Here is a 27,227-nt window from a genome sequence, read left to right on the forward strand (position 1 = left end):
CAATATGGCCTTACCACTGTTAAAAAAAACAATAAAAAAGCACAGTGGTGTACTTTACAAATGTGCATCCGGCTTTCAGCAGGAATTTCAAAGTGAGAGAAGTCCTATTCAAATTAATGGAAGGGGAAAAAGCCAGGAGGAGGTACATGTAGTCACAAAACCTGTAAAAAGCAGTGACTGGCCTCTCCTCATGCATGGTGTGCTTTCTGCAGCATTTTGCAGAGAATCTTCTGTAGGAAACCTCAGGTTCTTCAGTTCATCAGTTTATGAATCAGTTGTAAAATGAAGAGCACATGTGAAGTAAATTCCTTTGTGCTTGTCGGAGAGTGGATGGCAGTATTCTCCTTTATAAATCAATCTTTTCAAGTCTTACAACAAAGGTTTTTCGACAGCCTAGGTATGGTGACCACTTTCATATATCCATTTGGCCAAGAAGCAGTTTGCCAGATTATTAATATTTGTCCAGTCCTATGGTTGGTTAAATGGACCACTAGTGCCACCACTTGGACCCTGTAAATAACCTAAACTTGATTCCACACATAGATCAGAATGCATACGTTTGTGGTGTGGTGGTGTGACATTTTCAAGCTTAAAACAGGTGGTGAGAAGAAATATCGCCACCTCACCTCTTGTCAAAACCCTCTCAAAAGAGATCCACTGCAGATCAACTTTCAGAGGGGTGGCAAGGGCTGCTGCATATCAGAACAAGCCCTTAGTGCACTTTTTTTCCAGAATGATATTGAATACCCCTAATTCTGTCACTTACGTTTCCAGGATCACTCTGACCCCATTGGGAGCTGCACTGCCTGTCCACAGAAAACATTCTGGTTTGGCTGCTCATAAGCATTAGGTTACCCATTCATTCTTATTTAAAGACTGTTAATTATAGAAATGAATGAGTAATCCACCGCTCATGAGCAGCTCAAACAAAATGCTTTCTGTGGAATTAGACTTTAAAGCATCAACAGTTTACCTCAATAAGTTTGTGAGCTTTATATAAATATTCCTTTTTTTTACTTTTCAGTGTACAGCAACAGACAGAATACTTACCACTTATGGAATTACAAAGGGGCCCTGGCACACATGTGTTCAACACAGGGTCAGAGCTGCCGCTGCACAGGGCTGTTGGGGTGTTTGGAACAGATGTTGGAGAACTTGGTGTTGATATGTCTCGCTGGTCAGATGATATTGTAGAGCCTAGAAAATAAGATGTTTACATTAGGATTTGGTGCTGTTTTTCCTTATAGATTTTACACTCTAGCAGGGATTGCAGTGGTAAGATCATCCAACTGGAATTACCTTACAAAGCCATTCTACCCCTCCGACCTACTACATTATTAAAATATCCAGAGTGTAAGACCCCTTTCACAGTAGTTGCAGCACCTGGAAGGATCAGGGAACTGCAGTTCAGATGAAGCTATACTGTATTATCTGATTCTGTCTTCATTAAATTGATACCGCGTCCATAAATGATGTGTACTACAACACATAACAGAAGCATGTGGAACACTACATTTGTCTAATGCATGCACAAGTACAGCAGCGTAAGAACTGGCTGCAGGCCGCTGGTCTACAAGGAAGTCCTATTCAGGCCTGATAAATTACAGCAGAATTGACTGCTCAGACAGATTCTACTTAATCCACAAAATCAATTACTGAAAAGGGAATAAAATGAACAGATAATACTCAATAAATGGGGTATGACAAGTTCTGAGCTGGGCTTATGCATAACCAAGGGTCTTGTTTGTCATTGTTGGTGTTCTTGCTGCTCACTGATCAAGCACATGCTATAATGATATAAGCCAGATGCTTCAACTACCAATTCCAGCACAGCTTGGGGGCTTCTAGTTTATATAACTGAAAAATAAGATAAATATGTCTCACAGAATTTGCTACAAACATACAAGAACCTTTGCTGCTTTGTCAGTGTCAAATCACCCATTTCAAGTGTAATTGTAGACTGCACACTATAAAAACATCTGCTGTGCTATATGGAATGCCATTTAATTGCTTAGTTCATTAAAGTGATTGTAAAGTTGCCCCCCCCCCCCCCCTCATCGCTGAATTTGATTGGCAGGAGCCATTAGCCCCCACTAAGTCCAGTGAGGAGGGAGAGAGAGAGAGAGCAGTGCCACTGCTCTCAGGCACAGCACTGGGTCAAGATCAGACTCAGGTAAGTATTTGGGGGGGCTAACAATAAAAGGTGTTTTACCCTAAGGCAGAGAATGCATTAAGGTAAACAAACTTCAGCCTTTACAACCATTTTAAGAACTAGGAGCATTTTGTTAGTTTTACAAAAAGTTATAGTCAATATACTTACACAGTAGGGCAGCAAATTACTTTCTACACTCTGTAGCCAATGAATATACCCTAATAACTTTAGAAGTCTTACTTGGCTCTCTGCATTATATTTAGCTTGCAATTATCTTAATTATTCCTATTAAATATTCCTATTATTTTCAAGAAATAAGGACAAGATAAGGCAATGGCTTCTGTTCGCAGAGAGATCTTGCATCAAAAGCAGTGATCCTCAGTCCTAGAATTTGAAAATATGCTGTGTGTAGCCAACTGTCCCACCTACCAGCTGGCCAGTTGTTGCCAGGATATGCTTTCATAACATGTTGTCTTTGAAGAGGTGAGTGACAGTGCGTTTTTCCAGATCATATTTCTATAGCACTTTTTTCCCTGGGTACTCAAAGCACATTATCTGCTGTTGGGGCAGATGGTGAGGCAGTAAGTAGAATATTATACTAGGGCATACAACCTTAAAAACTTCAGATGGTGGCCTTTAATCTGCATAAGATAGCAACCTTACAAGTGGTAGGGTATTTGGTAAGTGAATGGTCTTAAAAGGTAAAACATATCTGGAAAGACTGGAGGAACGTAAAGTGTATACAAACCCCAACAATTAATTTCTCCAATGGCTATAGGTGCAGTGGTGAAGATGTGTGCAGAACTGTGGTCGTAAGAAGGAGGGGTGGCTTACAAGAGTAGTGTTAAATCAGGGGAGCTTTCTGCAGTTATGAGGTGAGAAATGACCTGCAAATGAGGTGGTGGTAGTGAATGCACTTTGCCGAGAGCAGGAGTAAGGGTGCATTGGAGAGAAGGGGTGGTAAGAGCAGAAATAGGTGAGAGCATAGAAATGCAGTATAGTTTGAAGGTGGATGGAGGCTTGTGAGAGCAATAAGAAGCATGCACAGGCGCAGTTTTTAGAAAGAGGTTAAGGCAGAATGTTGAGAGCAGGAAGGTGGGGGGGGGGGTTGCAGGCATGGTGGTGAAATGGGAGGCATTCAGGTGTGTTGTTGAATGTAGTAAGGAGAGGGTGGATTATCCCCTTCCCGCCGAGCGTACGCAGATGTGCGGCCTCGGCTTTGGGGGTTATACCGGGATGATGCCCGCAGCTGCAGGCATCATCCCAGTACTGTTTTGTAGAGCGAGCAATTGACTTTCCAGGGATAACAACCGTTGTGGCTAAAAGCCACTTGGCTGTTATCCCGGAGGATCGGGAGGGGATGTCCCCCCCTTCCGCTGCCTCCCGCAGCTCTGAACGGGGCTCCTGTTCCACCGGGAGTCCCGCCCTTCGATCTGCCTCTTCCGGCAGCTATGGACAGACTGGCACAAACCTGGAAATGGCTTCGTTCCAGTCTCCTGATTGTAAACAAGGAAGCAACGTCACAACGTCACTTCCTGTTTACTCGGCTGCCAATGGCGCCGGTTTTAAAAAAATATACAGTATTCAGAATCGCCGAAAACAGCGTTCTGAATACTTTGAAGTGCAAAGGAGGGATCAGGGGTCTTCTCCATAAAGAGGACCTGTCACCACCTATTACTGTCACAAGGGATGTTTACATTCCTTGTGACAGCAATAAAAGTGATCAATTTTTATTTTTTTTTATACATAATTTAATAATATAAAAATAAATAAAATGAATAAGAAAAAAAACATTTTAAAGCGCCCCCGTCCCCGCGAGCTCGCGCAGCAAAGAAAACGCAACTGGAAGCCACGTCCGCATATGTAAACAGTGTTCAAATCACACATGTGAGGTATTGCCGCGATCACCACAATTACCTCCTCTGTAACTCTAACCTGGTAACCGTAAAAAAAATGTAAAGTGTCGCCTATGGAAATTCTTAGGTACCGTAGTTTGTCGTCATTCCACGAGTGCATGCAATTCTAAAGTGTGACATGTTTGGTATCTATTTACTTGGCGTAACATCATCTTTCACATTATACAAAAAAATTGGGCTAACTTTTCTGTTCCGTCATGAAAGTGTCCCTTTTCCCCAAAAAGTTGCGTTTAAAACATCGCTGCACAAATACCGTGTGACATAAAATATTGCAACAATCGCCATTTTATTCTCTAGATTCTCTGCTAAAATATATATATATATATATATATATATATATATATATACACACACACACACACACATATATATATATATATATATATATATATATATATATATATATATATATATATATATAATGTTTGGGGGCTCTAAGTAATTTTCTAGCAAAAAATACACAGAAATAGGCTTAGTCATGAAAGGGTTATATAGTGTTGGGAGTGGGGTAGGGGTGTGCAGGTGTACATATAGGCTTTGGCAAAAGAGTTGGGGGATGGGGGTGACAGATGCATTGGTAGAAACTAGTAAAGGGTGCAGCAGTGAGAGGCAGAGTTTAGGCATATTAGATGGTGAGAGAAGGGGGGGATGCAGGGATGAAGAGTAGTGAGAGAAGGGCAGTACAAGCATTGAGGGTGGTAAAAGTTGCAGAATGTGGACGGTGGTGAGAGAAGGGGGAGTGCAGACGTGTGAGGAGTGAGAGAAAAGGGATGTAGGTACAACAGATCCTTATGAGAAAAGGGTGGCTACTGGTGCTACAGGTGCTGAGAGAATGGTGGGTCTAGGCATAATGGGTGCTGAAAGAGGGGAAGCTATATGCACAGAATGTGGTGAGAAAAGCCAGGTGCAATGTGGTGGTAGGTAAGAGAGGAGGTGCCGTAGGTACAGTGGGTGGTAAATAAAGGGGCTGCAGGCACAGTGGATGCTGGGAAAAGGGAGCCTGAAGGTGCAATGGGTGCATTGAAAAGAAAGGGGAGTGCACAGAGAAGTAAGAGTGCAGGCATGTTGGATGCTAAGAGAAGGGGTAAAGGCACGCTGGATGCTGAAGGACTGGTGATTTGACAAATGGCGGTGCAACGCAGTGGGTAGTGAGAGATGCAGGAGGGTGAGGACTGCAGAATCACTGTGTGCTAAGAGAAGTAGGTGTTCTGGTTTGGTAGGTGTTAAAAAAAAAAAAATAGGGGCCTGAAACCACAGTGGGTGCTGAGAGGAGGACATGCAAGCATGGTGGGTTGCATGGTAGGTGGTGAAATAAGGACTAAGGACTGCAGGGGCAATGGGTGTCAAGGGAAGGGGCGGAGGTGTGGTGGGTACTGCAAAAAAGGGAGGAGTAGGTACTGAGAGAAGGGGGATTGAAGGTGGAAAAGAGGGGCTTAGGCACTATGAGTGTTGATAGAAAGGGGGCTGCAAGCATGGTGCAGGAGGGGGGTTTGGTTGAGATTGAAATGATTGTCTGCCTGAGTGTGCAGGGAGGGGTTTGGTGATAGTGAGGGGGCTGGCTGACAATGCAGTGTCAGGTGATTATGTGGAGGGGGGCTCGCTGACATTGCGGGAAGAGAGAGAGGGGGGGGGTTGGAGCTGGCTGACATTGCAGGGGGGAGGGGTAAGTGATACAGCAAAGGAGGCTGGCTGACATTGCAGGTGTGGGGGGGGCTGAGGGATACTGCAGGGGGGCAGTAGGACCTGTAGGAGGGTGGTGAGGTGCACCAAGCAGCAGCTACAGTTATGCTACCAGCCAACCTTGATGAGTTGATGACTGCCTAAGAGATTCTCTGCTCTAGCAGTCATCTCTTACACAGCCTGATTTCTCTATGAGCCCTAGCTATACTGTGTAATCTGTCAGGGCTCAAATAGTAAGCAGGCTGAGTGGGAATCAGATGCAGCTGCAGAGAAGCTTTTAGACGCCCTTTTAGCCCCTTGAGCAATATCTCTGGCATATGAGCAGGGAAAAGGGTGGATTCTATGCAGGGAGAGAGCACCCCTAATAATCATCCAGCTGGCAGCAATGTTGAGCAGGGATAAGATACCTGTAAGACCTGTAATCAGACAATGCAAAGTGAGAAGAATTCACAGGACAGAATCTGCTGATGTGCTCCTCTCAGCCACACACAGCCTATTCTCCTCCAAGTAAGTGGCCGGAGAAAGTGTAGGATGCCCGGGGACTAGCAGGGGCAAAGTGAAGATATATGGGTGGAGGGCTGCAGTGGGCTGGCTCAAAGAGGAAGACCGGCATAGTGGATTGGAGGGAGTGACTGATCAGAGGGTTGCACTAGAAGTTTCTTAGAATCTAATTGGCCAATGGAACAGAAGAGGTGGAGAAGCAGAAAAGGAAGGAGGAGGAGAACTCCTACTGGAGTCAGAATCACCAAGTTACAAACTAAAAAGTCTGACTAGAACCCAGGACACATATTAAATTTGGTCCAATTCAGCAGGAACCAGCCAACCATTGGCCTGTGTACTCCTCTCTGTTCAACAGAAGCCATTCTAACGACCTACTTCTGTCAAACAGTAATATTGGAAAACCAACATTCGATCATTGCTCGCAACCAATGGCTGAAAGCACTGATCTTTGTATTCTGACGAGGGGGGGGGGGAGTGTGAGTCCCCAGGATACAAAAGAACAGCGGGGGAGATCCCTGCATATCAACATCACTTGTGTTGATGCGGGGATCTGTAAGTTTTTTTCATTCAGCCTGTTGGTTGGAGGAAAAAAAAAACTGTATATATATACCCAGCTTATGAGTGGCTTAACACTGCCCTGGTGCAGTCCAACTGCTCTATGGGCAAATTGCAGCTAACCCGCATTTTTCAAAAAACAGTGAAAAAACAAAACTAACTTGGGCATTATATTATTTCAGATGCAAATTTTTGTTTGTTTTTTAACCACTAAAGTGTCATTAAACCCAAATCATCAAACATGGTCAATACATGCTATATTACATTGTGTTCATATCTACTCGTCCACTAGAGCATTTGTTTTTTGCAGACTGCAAAAAAACTGCTGTTCACTGTCATTTCCTCCTTGTCTGTGTCTCCACTGCAGCCTGAGATTGTGTAGACCAGCTGTTGACTTCTACTGAGCATGCTCCTGTTTCAGTTTCCGTCTAAGTTGTTAATTTCCCCCTTTTTGTTATTGGTGCAGCCCTCCTTCTCCATGTCCTTGTATTGCTAAACAATATGGGGGTGGTAAATAATTGGAAGAACCTCCTCCAGATACCTTTAGAGTGTGAACAAAGTGCTTTGCTTTGAAATCAAGATTTGTAATCCACGTTACAGCTGTAGTAAACTCCGCTTTTTATCTTGTAGCTACAGATAAGCCTATAATAAGGCATACCTGTAGGTACAGGGAATATCTCCTAAACGTGCAGCCAATGACATCATCATTGCATGCGCACTGTGCTCTCAATAGACAACATGCCGTCCATTAAGAAAACTGTGTCGCGGCTGAAGATTTAAATAATTATTTAATATAATAATGAATAATATTTCAGGCTGTAGAGTGCTATTGAAGTCATTGTGAAACTTAATAAAGGAACTTATAAATCAAGAATAGCATAGAAGCCAGACAGCTAAAGGAAACTGCTGGAAAAGTTAAAGGGGTTGTAAAGGTAAAAATTTTTTCACCTTAATGCATTCTATGCATTAAGGTGAAAAAACTTTTGACAGTACCGCCGCCCCCAGGCCCCCCGTTTTACTTACCTGACGCCTCGAATCTTCGCTCCTCGTCCTCGTCAGCTTCATTGCAGCTCAGCCTGGTCGCTGATTGGCTGCAGTGGATGGATTGAAAGCAGCGCAGCCATTGGCTCGCGCTGCTGTCAATCACATCCGATGACGCGGCGCGCCGGGGGGCGGGGCCGAGTGATACAGCGAGCGGCTATAGCCGCCCGCTGTATCACGGGAGCGCGCCCGCAAGCACTCACCACCGTGCGAGGGAGCTCGCATGAAGGTGGTAAATGCTTGCGGGGAGGAGCTGAAACAGCCGCCGAGGGACCCCAGAAGACCAGGTTCGGGGCCACTCTGTGCAGAACGAGCTGCACAGTGAAGGTAAGTATAACATGTTTGTTATTTTAAAAAAAAAAAAAAAAATAACTTTACAACCCCTTTAAGTGCAAATCATGCTATATCTCATGTCTAATTCAATGTATTCTAATAAGTGTATTTTATGATTTGGATAATGATAATGAATATGGGATCTTCCCCGTATTATAAAGGACATATGTCATCCAAACATGTACCCCTTATTGGTGGAAAATAATTAATAACACCCATCTCATCCTGTGTACTTAAGATGAAACACAAGCCAAAGTCTTTGCTCTTCAGTGTCTGTGTCTGATTGGGCGGGACTTCAGGGGCCCTGTAACCATGGCTAACAGGTAAGAGGGAGACCAATGGTATAATTTAACCCTTACAGTTCAGTGGTGTCAGAAGTAGGATAGGTAGAGGACACTTTTTGGTTGCCCTCCTATTACGGACTCTAAGTAGGTTAAGGAAAAAGAGGACCGGATGGCAAAATATGTCCTCACCGGTTTGCTCAGAAGGACCGGACACTGCAGGTTGTCCAGATGCATACTGTGAGTGCCGGATGCTTCAGAAGGGCTGGCCGGCAAGCTGCCCAAATGCATATTGCCCGTGCTGGTTGCTTCAGACACTCCATCCAATAGGCAGAAGTGTCAGGATATCCAGAGCTGTGGAGATCGTGGATGATTTTAAAGCTTAGGCAAGGTAACGGGGATCCCAGGAATTCAGAGGTCTCCTTCTTACCCCCTTGACTAATATTTGATATGGAGTATAAGTGCTTATTGCATTTGCAAATAGTAATTGTTAAGCAGATGTATTAGTGTGTCTTGATGACCGCCTTAAGGGTGAAGGCATGTCATGGTCTCAAGGAGTTAGAACAGGAGTATTTTTGGGTGTGCAATTTGCAACTTTAAGAGCCGTAGTTGAAAAGGTTTTGACGGCAATATTTTAGTGTCGGTTTTTCTGCGCATAATAGGATCAAGGATACATGATGCATGTTTGCTCGCATATTTGTTTTTTGCTTAAAGTATGAAAAAGAGGAAGTGTTTTTTTTTTTTGCAATGAAAACTAGCCTTATATTGTAGTTACCTAAAATTATTTTGTTTAAGAAAATAAACCAGGATAAGGGTACCCACCGTATATTACGTAATAAAGGTTTAACCCCCTGATCACACAGCGGGTGACATCAATTAGGGTGTGCGTCAGCCCCAGGCAGCGTCAGATTAGTGCCAGTAGCACTAGTAGCGCTAACACCCACCATACACCTTCCTTAGTAGGATAGTGTCTGAACGGATCAATATCTTTGATTTGATCAGATCTATACTAGCGTCCCCAGTAGTTTAGGGTTCCCAAAAACACAGCGTTAGCGCGATCAGCCCAGATATCTGCTAGCACCTGCGTTTAGCCCCTCCGCCCAGCCCAGCCCAGGCCCACCCAAGTGCAGTATCAATCGATCACTGTCACGTACAAAACACAACACACATAACTGCAGCGTTCGCAGAGTCAGGCCTGATCCCTGTGAACACTAACAGTTTTTTGGTAGCGATTGAAGTAGGCTCTGACATTCAGGTGCTCTTTTTGCCTGTGAGTCTCACTAGTTGTACCAGTAAATTTAGAGGCCACAATGTACAATCGAAGGTACACTAGTGAAGAGGCCTACACATTTGTGAGCATGACAGATGAGAGTGAAGAGGAAGTCGCTCATCTGTCAGATTCATGCTCAGAATATGATCCAGTAGACAGCAGCAGCACCCTGACAGATAGCTCTGACGACGGAGTAGTGGTCTCTGCTAAGGTCAGGCGTACTGGACCCCGTTCTTCTTCTGTTGTTGAGGTGCAAGAACCGCAGGGCTCTTGTATGGAGCAGAGAGCCAGTACTAGTGCCGCTCATCCTTCTGGTGAACTGGCAAGCACCAGCGGCCTAGTACACCCTGGTCGTACATCCAGCACTGCAGTATCTTGTGGTGACGTGGCGAGTCGCATAAGTGCAGTTCAAGCTGGTGCGGTGGCTAGCACAAGTAGTGTCCCGCAGCCACCAAGAAGACAAACACAGGCCCGTCGAGCCCATAGTGCCCTTCCTGCAGAATATGCCAATCCTAATTGGGAGCCCAGCACTTCTGCAGCACCCGTACTTCCCCCATTCACTGGCCAACCCGGAATTCTGGTGGAAACAGTTGATTTTACATCCCTTGATTTTTATTCACTGTTTTTCATGGAAGATCTCTATAGATCTATAGTGGACCAAAGCAATTTGTATGCTGGTCAATTCATCGCTGCTAATCCCCAGTTGACCCATTCCAGAGATTGGAAACCTATTACAGTTTCCGAATTTAAGACCTTCCTGGGCCTATCCCTTCCCATGGGCATAGTTTAAAAAAGTGAGTTGCGGTCATACTGGTCCACCGACCCAATTGGCTGTATGCCTGTGCTCTCTGCATCCATAACCAGGGCTAGATACGAGCAGATCTTGCAGTTCATGCATTTTATTGACAATGAACTCTGTCGTCCTCGGGGTGACCCTGAATACAATCGGCTCCACAAAATTCGGCTCCTTGTAAACCACTTCAACCAACAGTTTGCAGCCTTGTTTACTCCCGATCAAGTTGTCTGCGTTGATGAGTCCGTGATTAAATTGTCTGGCTGCTTGTCTTTCAAACAGTATCTTCTCAGCAAGCGTGCCAGATATGGGGTCAAGATGTATAGCTCTGTGACAGGGCAACAGGCTATACATATAGTTTTATGGTTTACGAGAGAAAAGACAGTCTCGTGGAGCCCGAGAAGTGCCCAGACTACATAGGGAGCACTGGCAAGATTGTTTGAGACTTGGTGTCACCCATATTCGGAAAGGGGTACCACTTGTACATGGACAATTATTACATGAGCGTGCCACTTTTTAGTCACTTGATGATCATGAAATTGGCGCATCTGGCGCATGTGGCACCGTGCGATATAATCGCCGGGGCTTACCCCAGCGGCTTGTAGAGTCCCGTCTTAGACTGGGGGAGAGAGCCTGCTTGAGAAGTAATAATTTGCTCGCAGTGAAGTGGAGAGATAGATAATCATAATGTTTTTGTTCTGTCCTCCCTTCACACAGATACGACAGTCCAAATTTCAACAGCGACTGGTGTTGTGGACAAACCCCTCTGTGTCCACGAATACAACCTTAATATGGGAGGGATGGACCTCAATGACCAGTTGATTGCACCCTACTTAATTGCCAGTAAGGCCAGACGCTGGTACAAAAAAGTGTCTATACTTATTCCAATTGGCTCTGCTGAACGCTTATGTGCTATACAAAGCATCAGGATGAACTGGATCCTTCCTTAAATTCCAGGAAGAGATCATCACAGCCCTTCTGTTTCCAGATGGTGCTGTGGCCCAACTTTCCAATCCAAATGCAGTGAGCCGGCTGCATGAGAGGCATTTTCCCTATGTCCTCCCTGGTATGATCACCCCAAAGAAGATGTCGTTTCTGTAGCAAGCGTGGATATAGGCGTGACACCTGCTATTATTGTCCCTCCTGTCCTGGCCAACCTGGTCTTTGCATCGGTGAATGTTTCGAATGCTACCACACACTAGTGGAGTATTAGCATAGGGTACAGCACTGGACGTCTAGGGTACACTTTCACAGGGTCTCCAAAGATGCCATAGCATTTTGAGAGACCCGAACCTGGAACCATTACAGTTACAAATAAAAGTAAAAAAAAAAAAATATATATATATATATATAAAATAAAAAAGCCAAAAATGTTTGTCGTTTTATTGTTCTCTCTCTCTATTCTCTCTCTATTGTTCCCTCTCTATTGTTGCTCTTTTTACTGTATTTTTTAACTGCAATGTTTTATTGTTACTATGTTTTATCATGTTTGCTTTTCAGGTATGTAATTATTTTATACGTTACTGTGTTTTATTGTTAACCGTTATTTTCTTTTCAGTTACGTCATTCAGCTGCAGCACTGATTCATTTATCTTGACAGCAGCAGCATTTTCTCTCACGATACGTAAATCAGTGACTCCAGCGCTGTAGGAGGTGATTTCACCACCACAGTTAAAATAAAAAATGGTGCATGTATGCCCATCATTAAAAGTGGGTGGATGCAGGGCGGTACTGATTGACCCACTGATCAATCTGTTTTTTCGTTAAGCCCACAGGCTGCATGAAAAAAAAGAACATTACAATATATACAATATATATTACAATATATGCCCAACAAGGACCAGCAATGTACTAATATGTTGCTGAAATTTGAGTGGTTATACCAGAATGATGCCTGCAGGTTTAGGTATCACCTTGGTATCATTCTTTTCAGCCTGCGGTTGGCTTTCATGTAAAAGCAATCCTAGCGGCTAATTAGCCGCTAGACTGCTTTTAGAAAAAGTGGGAAGGAACAATCCCCCCCGCCGTCTTGCATGGTTTTCTATGCCACTCCTGTCCCATCGGGAAACCTGAGAATGCAGCGGGTGGTCCGCCAGGTGACCATAGAGCTGATTGAAGAACAGAATGGCTCCAATCATCTCTATGGCCTAAGAAACTGGAAGCTATGAGCATTTCATGACTTTGGTTTCGCTGGATATAAACAGCGCCATTGGGAAATTGGGAAAGAATCTTATCACACCGAACTTGAGGGTAGAGGAGAGATCTAGAGTCTAATAGACCCCACTTTTACCTGTCACTACCTATTGCAATCATAGGGAATATTTAAATTCCCTGTGATAACAATAAAAATGATAAATAAAAAATGAAAATGAAAAGAACAGTGTAAAAATAAAATAAGAAAAAAAAAGCACCCCTGTCCCCCGTGCTCACACGCAAAAGTGAACGCAAGCGTCGGTCCCATGTCATATGTAAACAGCAATTGCACCATGCATGTGAGGTATCACCGCGAATGTCAGATCGAGGGCAGCAATTTTAGCAGTAGACCTCCTCTGTAAATCTAAAGTGGTAACCTGTAAAGATTTAAAAAATGTATGTAGTTTGTCGCCGCTGCATGGTTGTGCGCAATTTTAAAGCATGTCATGTTTGGTATCTATGTACTCGGCATAAGATCATCTTTTATATTTTACCAAACATTTGGGCAATATAGTGTGTTTTAGTGCATTAAAATTTAAAAAAATGTTTTTTTCCAAAAAAATTGCGTTTGAAAAATCGCTGTGCAAATACTGTGTGAAGAAAAATTTGCAACACCCACCATTTTATTCTGAAGGGTCTTTGCTTTAAAAAACTATATAATGTTTGGGGGTTCAAAGTAATTTTCTAGCAAAAAAAAAAATATTTTTTCATGCAAACAAAAAGTGTCAGAAAGGGCTTTGTCTTCAAGTCGTTAGAAGAGTGGGTGATGTGTGGCATAAGCTTCTAATGTTGTGCATAAAATACCAGGACAATTCACCCCCCCCCCCCAAATGACCCCATTTTGGAAAGTAGACACCCCAAGCTATTTGCTGAGAGACATGTTGAGTCCATGGAATATTTTATATTTTGCCACAAGTTTCGGGAAAATGACAATACATTTATTTTATTTATTTTTTTCACAAAGTTGTCACTAAATGATATATTGCTCAAACATGCCATAGGCACATGTGAAATTACACCCCAAAATACATTCTGCTGCTTCTCCTGAGTATGGGGATACCACATGTGTGGGACTTTTTGGCAGTTTAGCCACTCCTCACTACCTATCACAGTTTCGGAGGCCATGAAATGCCAAGATATCACAACCCCCCCCCAAATGACCCCATTTTGGAAAGTAGACACCCCAAGCTATTTGGCATGTTGAGGCTGAGAGGCATGTTGAGTCCATGGAATATTTTACAATTTGCCACAACCCAAAATACATTCTGCTGCTTCTCCACACAGGGATATCACATGTGTGGGACCTTTTGGGAGCCTAGCCGCATACAGGACCCCAAAAACAAAGCACCGCCTTCAGGCTTTCTAAGGGCGTAAAATGGTGATTTCACTCCTCACTACCTATCACAGTTTCGGAGGCCCTGAAATGTCAAGAACGACCATTTTGGAAAGTGGACACCCCAAGGTATTTGCTAAGAGGCACAGTGAGTATTCAGCTCTTATTTGTTTTTGAAAATGAAGAAAGAAAAGGAAATTTTTTTTTTCCTTTTTCAATTTTCAAAACTTTGTGACAAAAAGCAAGATCTGCAAAATACTCAACATGCCTCTCAGCAAATAGCTTGGGGTGTCTACTTTCCAAAATGTGGTCTTATGGGGGGGGGGGGGTTGTGCTATTTGGGCATTTCATGGCCTCCGAAACTGTGATAGGCAAGGAGGAGTGAAATCAAAAATTTACGCCCTTAGAAAGCCTGAAGGCAGGGCTTGGTTTCAGGGTCCTGTACGTGGCTAGACTGACAAAAAGTCCCACACATGTGGTATCCCCGTACTCAAGAGAAGCAGCAGAATGTATTTTGGGATGTAATTTTACATATGCCCATGGCATGTTTGAGCAATATATAATTTCACTGAGAACGTTGTAAAAGTTTTATTTTTTGTCATTTTTCAATCACTTATGACAAAAAAATTAAATATTCAATGTGCTCAACAAGCCTCTCAACAATTTCCTTGAGGTTTCTACTTTCCAAAATGGGGTCATTGGGGGGGGGGGGTTGTAGTGCCCTGCCGTTTTAGCACCTCAAGAAATGAGATAGGCATTCATAAGCTAAATGCTGCGTAAATTCCAGAAAATGTACCCTAGTTTGTAGACGCTATAACTTTTGCAATAAATATACGCTTATTGAATTTTTCTTTTTACCCGAGACATGTAGCTGAATGCTTTTTGGCCTAAATGTATGACTAAAATTGAGTTTATTGTATGTTTTTTATATGAAAAAGTAGAAAATATCTTTTTTTTTTTCAAAATATTCGTTCTTTTTTCGTTTTATATTGCAAAAAATAAAAACCGCAGAAGTGATAAAATACCACCAAAAGAAAGCTCTATTTGTGGGAAAAAAAGGACGCAAATTTTGTTTGGGTACAGCACTGCATGACCGCGCAATTGTCAGTTAAAGCGACGCAGTTTTTGAAAAAAAATGATATTTTCTACTTTTTGTTATAAGAAAAATCCAATAAACTCAATTTTAGTCATACATTTAGGCCAAAATGTATTCAGCCACATGTCTTTGGTAAAAAAAAAAGTCAATACGTGTATATTTATTGGTTTGCGCAAAAGTTATAGTGTCTACAAACTAGGGTACATTTTCTGGAAATTACGCAGCTTTTAGTTTATGACTGCCTCATTTCTTGAGGTGCTAAAATGGCAGGGCAGTACAAAACCTCCCAAATGACCCCATGGGCATATGTGGAATTACACCCCAAAATAAATTCTGCTGCTTCTTCTGAGTACAGGGATATCACATGTGTGGAACTTTTTGGGAGCCTAGCCATGTACGGGGCCCTGAAAACCAATCACCGCCTTCAGGATTTCTAAGGGTGTAAATTTTTGGTTTCGCGCCTCATTACCTATCACAGTTTTGAAGGCCATAAAATGCCAAGATGGCACAAAGCCCCCCCCAAATGACCCCATTTTGGAAAGTAGACACCCCAAGCTATTTGGCATGTTGAGGCTGAGAGGCATGTTGAGTCCATGGAATATTTTACAATTTGCCACAACCCAAAATACATTCTGCTGCTTCTCCACACAGGGATATCACATGTGTGGGACCTTTTGGGAGCCTATGAGTATTTTGTCGCTCTCATTTGTTTTTGAAAATGAAATAAGAAAAGAAAAATGTATTTTATTTTTATTTTTTAAATTTGCAAAACTTTGTGATAAAAAGTAAATAGCTTGGGGTGTCTACTTTCCAAAATGGGGTCATTTGGGGGGGTTTGTGCCATCTGGGCATTCCATGGCCTCTGAAACTGTGATAGGCAGTGAGGAGTGAAATCAAAACTTTACTATCTTAGAAATCCTGAAGGCGGTTCTTGGTTTTCGGGGTCCCATACGCGACCAGGCTCCCAAAAAGTCTTATACTTTTTGTGACAAAATATAAAATATTCCATGGACTCAACATGCCTCTCAGCAAATAGCTTGGGGTGTCTACTTTCCAAAATTAGGTCATTTGGGGGGGTTTTGAACTGTCCTGGCATTTTATGCACAACATTTAGAAGCTTATGTCACAGACCACTCACTCTTCTAACCACTTGAAGACAAAGCCCTTTCTGACACTTTTTGTTTACATGAAAAAATATTTTTTTTTGTAAGAAAATTATTTTGAACCCCAAAACATTATATATTTTTTTTAAAGCAAAGGCCCTACAGATTAAAATGGCGGGTGTTTATTTTTTTTTCCACACAGTATTTGTGCAGCAATTTTTCAAACGCATTTTTTGGGGAAAAAACACACTTTATTTTAATGCACTAAAACACACTATATTGCCCAAATGTTTGATGAAATAAAAAAGATGGTCTTAGGCCGAGTACATGGATACAAAACACGACATGCTTTAAAATTGTGCAGAAACGTGCATCGGCGACAAACTACATACATTTTTTAAAAGCCTTTAAAAGCCTTTACAGGTTACCACTTTAGATTTACAGAGGAGGTCTACTGCTAAAATGACTGCCCTTGATCTGACCTTCACGGTGATACCTCACATGCATGGTGCAATTTCTGTTTACATATGACGCCAGACTGATGCTTCCGTTCGCCTTTGTGCGAGAGCAGGGGGGGACAGGGGTGCTTTTTTTTTTTTTTAATTATTTTTTTTGCTTTTATATCTTATTTTTAAACAGTTCCTTTCATTTTTTTTTTTTTTTTTATCATTTTTATTGTTATCTCAGGGAATGTAAATATTCACTATAATAGCAATAGGTAGTGACAGGTACTCTTTTTTGAAAAAATTAGGGTCTATTAGACCCTAGATCTCTCCACTGCCCTCAAAGCATCTGACCACACCAAGATCGGTGTGATAAAATGCTTTCCCAATTTCCCAATGGCGCTGTTTACATCCGGCGAAATCTAAGTAATGAAATGCCCGTAGCTTCCGGTTTCTTAGGCCATAGAGATGATTGGAGCCATTCTGGACTCTGATCAGCTCTATGGTCAGCTGGCGGAACCACCGGCTGCATTCTCAGGTTCCCTGTTGGGACAGGAGAGCCAGAGAAAACCATGGAAGATGGTGGGGGGGGGGACATTCCCTTCCACTGCTTGTAAAAGCAGTCTAGAGGCTAATTAGCCGCTAGGATTGCTTTTACATGAAAGCTGACCGCTGGCTGAAAAGAATGATACCAAGATGATACCTAAACCTGCAGGCTTCAATCTGGTATAACCACTCAAATTTCAGCAACATACCAGTACGTTGCTGGTCCTTGTTGGGCATATATTGTAATGCAGCCTGTGGGCTGAACGAAAAAAAGAGATTGATCAGTGGGTATGCCCACCATTAGAATACCTCCCTTCATCCACCCACTTCTAATGATGGGCATAAATGCACCATTTTGTTTTTAACTGTGGTGGTGAAATCACCTCCTACAGCGCTGGAGTCACGGATTTATGTATCGTGGGAGCAAACGCTGTTGCTGCCAAGATAGATAAATCAGCGTTGCAACTGAATGGCATACCTGCTAAGCAAATGATGGTTAACGATAAAACAACGTAACATTACAGTATAACAGTAAAACTTACCATACCTGCAAAGCAAATACAAAAAAAACATAGTACAAAAAAAAAAATTTTAACGCAATCTGTGCCTAAAATATATATATGCCGAAGCATGGAGGCATCCGCCCCAAAAGTTAGGAGCAAATCGCTCCTCCACCCCTGCTGCCCCCATGCTTCGGCATATATGCTCTTTTTTTTAACTGTGGTGGTGAAATCACCTCCTACAGCGCTGGAGTCACGGCTTTATCTATCGTGGGAGCAAATGCTGTTGCTGTCAAGGTAAATAAATCCACGCTGCAGCTGAATGGCGTACCTGCTAAGCAAATGATGGTTAACAATAAAACAAACATTACAGTATAACATACCATACCTGCAAAGCAAATACAATAAAACATAGTAAAAATAAAACCGAGAGAGAATGATAGATATAGAACAATAGTGAGCGAACAGTAGAGTGGAAAGTAGAGAGCGAACATAAGAGAGAACAATAGAGAGAGAGAGAGAGAGAGAAGAAAAATACAACCACAACTATTTTTGGCTTTTTTATTTTTTGTGTTTTTGTGTGTGTTTTTTTTTCACTTTTTTAAAAACTGTAAAAAAAAACTATAAACTGAACGTTGCAGATTAGGGTCTCTCAAAATGTGATGGCCATCACATCTTTGGAGACCCCGAGACCCTGTGTACGTGTGCCTATGACTGTGGTGCTGTACCCTACACTAATACTCAACTAGTGTGTGATAGCGTTCGAAACAGTCACCAATGCAAAGACCAGGTTGGTCAGGACAGGAGGGACAATAAAAGCGGGTGTCACGTCTAAATCCGCGCTTTCTACAGACACGACATTTTCTTTGGAGGTTTCTTTGGGTAGGAGTACCAGAGAGGACATGCGGAAAATGCCTCTCATGCCGCCAGCTTACTGAATTTGCACTGGGAAGTTGGGCCAGAGCACCATCTGGAAACAGAAGGGCTCTGATGATCTCTTCCTGGAATTTTAAGGAAGGATCCAGTTCGTCCTGAAGCTCTGTATAGCATCTGAGCATTCAGCAAAGCCAATTGAAATAAGTATACAGACACTTTTTTATACCAGCGTCTGGTCTTACGGGCAATTAGGTACGGCGCCAACAACTGGTCGTTGAGGTCCACCCCTCCCATATTGAGGTTATATTCGTGGACACAGAGGGGTTTCTCCACAACACAGGTCGCCGTAGTAATTTGGACAGTCGTGTCTGCATGAAGGTAGGAGAGAATGAAAACATTCTTGTTATCCCTCCACTTCACAGCGAGCAAATCATTACATCCCAAGCAGGCGCTCTCCCCCAGCCTAAGACGGGAATCTACAAGCCGCTGGGGAAAGCCCCGGCGATAGATCGCATGGTGCCACATGCGCCAATTTGATGATCAAACAAGTGGCTAAAAAGTGGCACACTTGTGTAATAATTGTCCACATACAAGTGGTACCCCTTTCCGAATAAGGGTGACACCAAGTCCCACACAATCTTGCCAGCGCTTCCTATGTAGTCAGGGCAGTTTATCGGCTCTACGTAACTATCTCTTCCCTCGTAAACCATAAAACTATATGTATAGCCTGTGGCCCTGTCACAGAGCTTATACATCTTGACCCCGTATCTGGCACGCTTGCTGGGAAGATACTGTTTGAATGACAAGCAGCCAGAAAACTTAATCAGGGACTCATCAACGCAGACAACTTGATGGGGAGTAAACAAGGCTGCAAAAAGTTGGTTGAAGTGGTTTACGAGGGGCTAAATTTTGTAGAGCCGATCAAATTCAGGGTCACCCCGAGGACGACAGAGTTCATTGTCACTGAAGTTCATGAACAGCAAGATCTGCTCGTATCGTGTCCTGGTCATGGAGGCAGAGAACACAGGCGTATGGTGAATTGGGTCAGTGGACCAATATGACTGCAACTCACTCTTTTTAGTTATGCCCATGAGGAGGGATAGGTCCAGGAAGGTCTTAAATTCGGAGACTGTAATTGGTCTCCAATCTCTAGCAAGGGTCAGCTGGGGATTAGCGGCGATGTATTGACCAGCATACAAATTGCTTTGGTCCACAATAGATCTATAGAGATCTTCTGTGAAAAACAGCAGATAAAAATCAAGTGACATAAAATCAACTGTTTCCACCTGAATGCCGGGTTGGCCTGTGAATGGGGGAAGTACAGGTGCTGCAATAGTGGTGGGTTCCCAATTAGGATTGGCAAATGCAGCAGGGAGGACACTATGGGCTCGACGGACCTGTCTTTGTCTTCTTCTTTGTGGCAGCGGGACACTACTCGTGCTTGTCACCTCGCCAGCTTGAACTGCACTTATGGGACTTGCCACTTCACCAAGTGTTGCTGTAGTGCTGGATGTACTAACCAGGGTGTACTAGGCCGCTGGTGCTTGCCAGTTCACCAGAAGGAATAGCGGCACTAGTACTGGCTCTCTGCTCCATACGAGGGACCTGCGGTTCTTGCACCTCAACGACAGTAGAAGAAGATCAGGGTCTGGTACGCCTGGCCTTGGCAGGGACCACAACTCCACCATCAGAGCTATCTGTCAGGGTGCCGCTGTCGTCTACAGGATCGTATTCTGAGCCTGAGTGACTTCCATTTCACTATCTGTCATGCTCAGAAACGTGTAGGCCTCTTCACTACTGTACCATTGATTTTGGTCTCTAAATTTAGTGGTACAGTAGTGAGACTCACAGGTAAAAAGCTCCTAACTGTTAGCGACTGATTCAAACGCTACCAAAAAAACTGTTAGCATTCGCAGGGATCAGGCCTGACTCTGCGAACGCTGCAGTTATGTGTGTTGTGTTTTGTAAGTGACAGTGATTGATTTGATACTGCACTTGGGTGGGCTGGGCTGTGCGGAGAGGCTAAATCTGGGCTGATCCTGCTGCGTTTTTGGGAAACCTAAACTGTTGGGGACACTAATATAGTTCTAATCAGATATTGACTATACTACTAAGGGAGGCGTACGGTGCGTGCGTGGGTGTTAGCGGTATTGGCACTGATCTGACGCTGCCTGGGGCGACGCAGACCCTATCTGACGCTAAAACCTAACTTTGATCACCCGCTGGGTGATCAGGGGGTTAAACCTTTATTGGGTAAAATACAGCGGGTGCCCTGACGCTAAAAAAATAAATCTAGCTAAACTGCGTCACCCGTGACACTTATACTGTGATCACAGGTGACAGGGGGTAATCAAGGGGTTAAGAAACTAAATATAAATAAAGAACTGCGCTACGTGCATAAATAGTGAAAACATAAAATAAGTGAATCGTAAATGACAAAATTTGAAAAATTCAGAGAAGTCCTGCTGCTAAACACTAAAACCTCAATATAAGGCAAAGACCAAGTAAATAATAATCAGTGTAGCGCTGGACATAAAAAGCAAATAACACTGTGACAAGTGACTAAAAATGTTGTACACAATCCCTAGTACTACTAGATACTCATTGAGTGAGATATCTTCAGTGAGGAACGAATATATATATAGTAAATATATCAGAATAAACAGTGTGGTATTAAACTAATAATGCAATGCAAAAATATATAATATAATCGCACACAGATTACTCATCTAAGATTTATATAATCATAAGATAAATGGTGAAGATCCCCTAAGTAATGTTCCTTATTAATATGAGTCCATACCCAGAGTGATATATACAAAGGAAATTATTATGTGAAAAATTAAAATTAAAAAATTATGAAAACAGAAATTCAAAAGTGTCCCAGATGACAAAGTGTTAATTCCAGAGACATCCAGAAAAAGCTTATTGTAGGGTTCGGGATTACTTGATCCACCTCTCGTGCAGCCCACCACCAGATGGTAAAATTGAAGGCTTACCAGAAAGCCTGCGACCGCCCTTGCTCAGGGGGGTCAATACAGGCTTAGTAGTGGAAATATCCAAGGATGATGGACCCTCCGAACTCCCTCTCTCTTCGTCAGACAAGCAGCCCACAGCACCGGGGACCCCGATGTGGAAGTGAGTTCCCAGGGATTCCTTCAATGCCCCTTCTCCTCTGCTACCAGTTCCAGCAATGTCACCTCTATACGTCTTTACGTCTCTATAGAGGTGTCCATCATCCTTGGATATTTCCACTACTAAGCCTGTATTGACCCCCCTGAGTAAGGGCGGTCGCAGGCTTTCTGGTAAGCCTTCAATTTTACCATCTGGTGGTGGGCTGCACGAGAGGTGGATCAAGTAATCCCGAACCCTACAATAAGCTTTTTCTGGATGTCTCTGGAATTAACACTTTGTCATCTGGGACACTTTTGAATTTCTATTTTCATAATTTTTTAATTTTAATTTTTCACATAATAATTTCCTTTGTATATATCACTCTGGGTATGGACTCATATTAATAAGGAACATTACTTAGGGGATCTTCACCATTTATCTTATGATGATATAAATCTTAGATGAGTAATCTGTGTGCGATTATATTATATATTTTTGCATTGCATTATTAGTTGAATACCACACTATTTATTCTGATATATTTACTATATATATATTCTTTCCTCACTGAAGATTTCTTACTCAATGGGTATCTAGTAGTACTAGGGATTGTGTACAACATTTTTAGTCACTTGTCACAGTGTTATTTGCTTTTTATGTCCAGCGCTACACTGATTGATTATTATTTAATCAAGGGGTTAAACCTTTATTGGGGGGGTTGGGGGGGTCTCTAGACCTATCTGGGCCTAAGACTAATTACCCTAACACTGATTAGTGTCACTAATGACACTAGTACAGCGATCAAAAAAAAATCTGATTGCTGTACTGGGTGACACAGTGACAGGCGGTGATCTGGGGGTGATCGGGGGTGAATTATGTGCCTACGTGACCTGGTGTCAGTGTAGTGTTGTGCAACTCACTTTTCTGATGCTCTCTCCTCTCGTTCTGGAACGGAAAAAATCGACACGAGGGAGATGACATCACTTCCCCTGTCAGTGTTTACAGTTACACAGACAGAGGAAGGATATCATTCATCAGGAGCGATCACCGGGTCCAGGCCAGATTTATTGGCCTGGGCCTGGGGATTGATCGGTTTCTGATTGAATCCGATCATCGCGGTCGGCAGGGGGGGCGCACGCCGGCCGCGCACCCGACATAGCATAACGGCAATTCGCCTGCCTGTGTCATTCTGCCGCAGTACAACAACTGCGGCGGCTGGTCAGGAACAGGTTAAGCTCACAGTGATTATATGCATTTTACTTTAGGACAGCTTTATTGATGCATTTGATGCTTTTGCAGCGGACACAAATGTCATGATTATTATTCTACATTGGTGGTTCTAGCACTAATGCTGATTAGCACAGACAAGCTGCTACCCCTGCACCGCTTGAAACAGCACTCTAGACTTAAGTGGATAAAATGTTATCTTTTTAGTCCTGACCACAATATCTAGAAAACCACTACTTATTGCTGTACCCAAAGCATATAAGAGAAAGGTACATTTGAATGAGCAGTACATTTGTAAAACACATTGAGGAAGCTCATTGATAATATAATACTTTGTTACAATCTAGAGATGTCTGTTCTAAACATTGTCCGGTTAGCTGTAAACTCTTTACACTCCACCAATTTCCACAGTGTATTAGGTTGATTTAATGCTGTGGCTACACAATCTAACACTTTCTCTTTCCGGCTTTAATTTTCTTCACTTTTTCCAGTGTAAGGTTTTCAGCCCTCGTGGATTATTCATGTTCACTACTTTCTCTGATAGACATGATAAATAATATATGAGGTGGTAACTGCATTATTAACATAGTGCTACAAGGATCACACATACAATTCAGTACCAGAAAGCTGTTGTTAATGGAAAGGTATCAAGAATTGTTTTCATGGAAACTAGTTCATGATGAACTGTAGTTATACTTTTGCAATCTCTGGGTTTATTCGATTCAGTCTATTGGTAATTTATAACTAGAATTTGGTCATTAAGGTACATAATCTCAGAGAAGTTATTGCATGATACACAGGTAAAATAATGCAACTGTCTTCCAGAGTCTTTCATGCAAACAATCTCAAGAGCCTCCGGAAAGAAACGGTAAAAAAGTAAAGTGGACTGAAAAATGTTTTCCAGTGAGCAATATTTTCTTCTGATTAGGAGATGGGGCATAAAGAGATTGATAAATGAAATGATGTTCACACCAACAAAGGGAATAAAAAAATTCAAACAATTGCCCCTCAGCATGCTATGGTGGGCATATAGCTTTTGCCACATCCACATAATAGGTGTGGATTAGCAAAAGGGAAGATAGGATATTGTTTTCCAATCTGTCCTATAAATCTACAGCTGTAATTTTACTGATGGATACAAGAACCTCCTGTATTTTTCCCCTATACTTTTCATAATTGAGCCCTAGTCACTTTCTAAATGAATAACACATTTGTACACAGTGCTTATGATAGAATTAGGATAGTACCTTACATATACACTACAAATTACAAAATAGAAGTCCTTACCCAATATGCGTATTTGCATAATGGCCCCATGTAGACCAAAAAACATCCACAATGGTTGAGAACAGTCCACGCAGACCTGCATTCCAGTGCTACTGCCATTGTGACTTAAATGTAGTTCACCTTCTGTGTTTATCACAAACCCCAAGATGTCCCCACTCTGAAGAGGAACCAGAACCCTACATACAGCCCAGAACTCCTTTCTGTCAACCAAAGACTCTGGATTATAAGGAAGGTCACTTGGTCTCAAAGTGCTGGGATCACAAGATGTCACACCATAAGACAGAGTCCCAGACCGTGAAGTGTTGGACTTGTTTATCTTGACGAATATGGTTTCATTAATTCGAAGTGGTCTGTTGGTGAACACTAAAGTTCGTTCTTCTCGGGCATGCTCCAGCCTGGCCACAGTTTGATCATCTAACGTTTTGATGTGAGCCCCTCTAAGCTGATGGAATCGTAGATCACTCTCCAGCTGTGATGGGAGCAGATGGGAATGTTGAGAGTTGAGTGAGTTTTGTGGGATAGGACACATGGTGGACATCGACTGAAAGTTTTCTTCTTGCAAGTTCAGGTCGCATAGGCTGACAGACAAGCGGGTATCTTCAGTTTCTCTTCTTAGAGATGGCCGAGGTATTGCAGTAAATGATCTTGGCCGTACACAATCTGGAGGGATGATTTCGCTATCTGTATATAAAGTAAAACCACAATTATAATCATAAAACTGTTCAAGCTCAACTCAAAAAAAGAGACCTGCAAAGTCCCTTTTAATGGTTTCAGTGCAACCAATTAAAAAATGCTTGTTGAAGACACACTTCAAATGACCAAATCCTACCTACTTTTAGACACCAAACTCTGCACTTTTGGGAAACATTTATAACAAAATAAGCAAGCTTCTGATATATACAGCATTTTAATGGCTCCTAGTCCTGACATATTTACAAGATACAGTTATAGAATAACGTGGAGACATATTTTAAATAGGTCTTCTCAAGAGTGGGACAACCTTTTGGACGATGCCCATTAATCTTCTATTTGTACAACCTACAAGGAGAATCAGTACAAGATTTGCTGTCATTGGTACCATACCTCTGCTCTCTTGTATTCCTTCATTCCCCAATATCCCTGACCACTGTTAGTGATGTCAGCAACACTCAGGAATGCTGTTTCTTATCTACTGGTCATGCACAAAGATATGTTCCTTTTGATTAGAAGAAAAAGCCCTTTTTACACAATGACCTACAAATACACATTGGGGTTGATTTACTGGGGCTGGAGAGTTCCCAATTTTGTGCAGCTGTGCATAGTAGCCAATCAGCTTCTAACTTTAGCTTGTACTATCTATGCTCCCTGGCTCCATAGCCTCCCAGAAACGTACCTTGTTACGCTTTTTCCTATCAGCCACCAGACAACTTATCCCCCTATTCTGGAAGACCACTACCATCCCCCCCCCCTTATCCTCCTGGGTCTCGGTAGTCAACGACATTATGCGCATGGAAGAGATGATAGCCCTACACAATGACACCTTCGACAAATTTAAAACCCTCTGGCTCATATGGATTGACTATTCCACTGTTGACTCCCTGAAAGCACCTCATAGTTAATCCAGACCCACCTCCAGGCCCTTTTTTCCCAGCTTGTTACACGTGGGTTTGCTCAACCCCTCCTAACCTTCCCCCCCTCCTTGCTACACCTATTCCCATCCCCTTCTCTCTCCCCCTCTTTTTCTCTTTCTTCCTCCTCTCCTCCATCCCTGTGTCTCCTTAACCACTACCCAGATGTTTTCCTTCCCAACCCTTATAATTTGTCTTGGAATACACTATGGTTTCAACCGCTACCTCTTGGAAAACGGTTATGCCCGTATATCCCACTGGATTACATCCTGACATGTATTAGATACAAGACCTACACTGTATTGCCTTCTGTACTGAACATCTGCTCATTACCCATGTTATGTTGTTTCATCTTGTTAAATGCAATTGAAAACATATTTGACTCTAAGTTTAGCTTGTACAATTAAGCTTTGAGAAAACAAAATGGAGGCTGGTTGGTTTACAGTATGTGCGTGGTTGCGCCAGATTTTGCACTCTCCAGTTTTGGTGAATCAGCCCCATTGAGCTTTATTACCATCTAATATGCCCAGGGATGCTAAATGTTTGACCTCACATATGTTAACAGCCATAAGATGCTTGAATGCCCTTCATTGGTTACAGGTGCAAGGACCACCTACACTCAAACTCCACACACTTACAGGGGCATATCATAAAATGAGTGGGCTCATGTGCAAAATAAAAAAGTGGGCCCCGGGCATTGATAAAATAAAATGAGGCGAACGTCTGCAAACTGTGGGCGTGTCTTAAATTGCGTGAAATATTAGGCATGGCTTAAAAGTGGTGTGGTTTAATAGAGTCTGAGATTACTTACATAATGCAAAATGTGGTAATCTTAAATAGGGAATGTACAGTGCAGAGTGTAAGGTGGTGGGTAGTATGTACAGGAGAGGGGTGTGGAGTGTATGGAGGTGGGTAGTATGTCCGCATGGTGACAGTGGACAGTGTCAGTCGTTTTTTATTTTTTATTTTTTTTTGCAATTACATTTTTTTGTTTTTTCTTTAAAATGTTTTTTGGAGGTCAGTAGAACAATGGACAGTGTCAGAATTTTTTTTATTTTTACTATTTTTTAATAATTTTTTACAATTTATTTTTGTATTACTTTTTTCACAAAGATTGGGGGGAGGTTTTGGACAGTGACAGGAGGGCAGTGGACGGTGTCAGCAGTTTTTATTATTTTATTATCTATTATTTTTTTACAATTTATGTTTTTTTTAAAAACTTTTTTTTTTATTTCATTTTCACAGTGCTTCTGGGGAAGGGGGGTTATGGGGCAGTGGACTGTGTCAGTAGGGCAGTGGATGGTGTCAATAGTTTTTTCATTTTTATGTATTTTTTTACAATTTAATTTGTTTTTCATTTTTTTCACAATGCTTTTGGGG

The 27,227-nt window shown here is 42.4% G+C and overlaps 1 protein-coding gene across 2 annotated transcripts in view; it reads right to left on the reverse strand.

Moving 5' to 3' along the window:
* Positions 1 to 27,227, reverse strand: part of NEURL1 (neuralized E3 ubiquitin protein ligase 1) — a 388,964-nt gene that overhangs the window by 16,630 nt on the left and 345,107 nt on the right. For both annotated transcript variants that reach the window (XM_073596116.1, XM_073596117.1), the window contains exons 4-5: positions 24,241 to 24,921; positions 1,051 to 1,197 (exon numbers count right to left, since the gene is read on the reverse strand). In XM_073596116.1, the coding sequence (XP_073452217.1) occupies positions 1,051 to 1,197; positions 24,241 to 24,921 (828 nt within the window). The remainder of the gene's footprint in view (positions 1 to 1,050; positions 1,198 to 24,240; positions 24,922 to 27,227) is intronic.

Source organism: Aquarana catesbeiana, linkage group LG08 (genome assembly GCF_042186555.1).
Source record: "Aquarana catesbeiana isolate 2022-GZ linkage group LG08, ASM4218655v1, whole genome shotgun sequence".
In the NCBI taxonomy this organism is placed as follows: domain Eukaryota; kingdom Metazoa; phylum Chordata; class Amphibia; order Anura; family Ranidae; genus Aquarana; species Aquarana catesbeiana.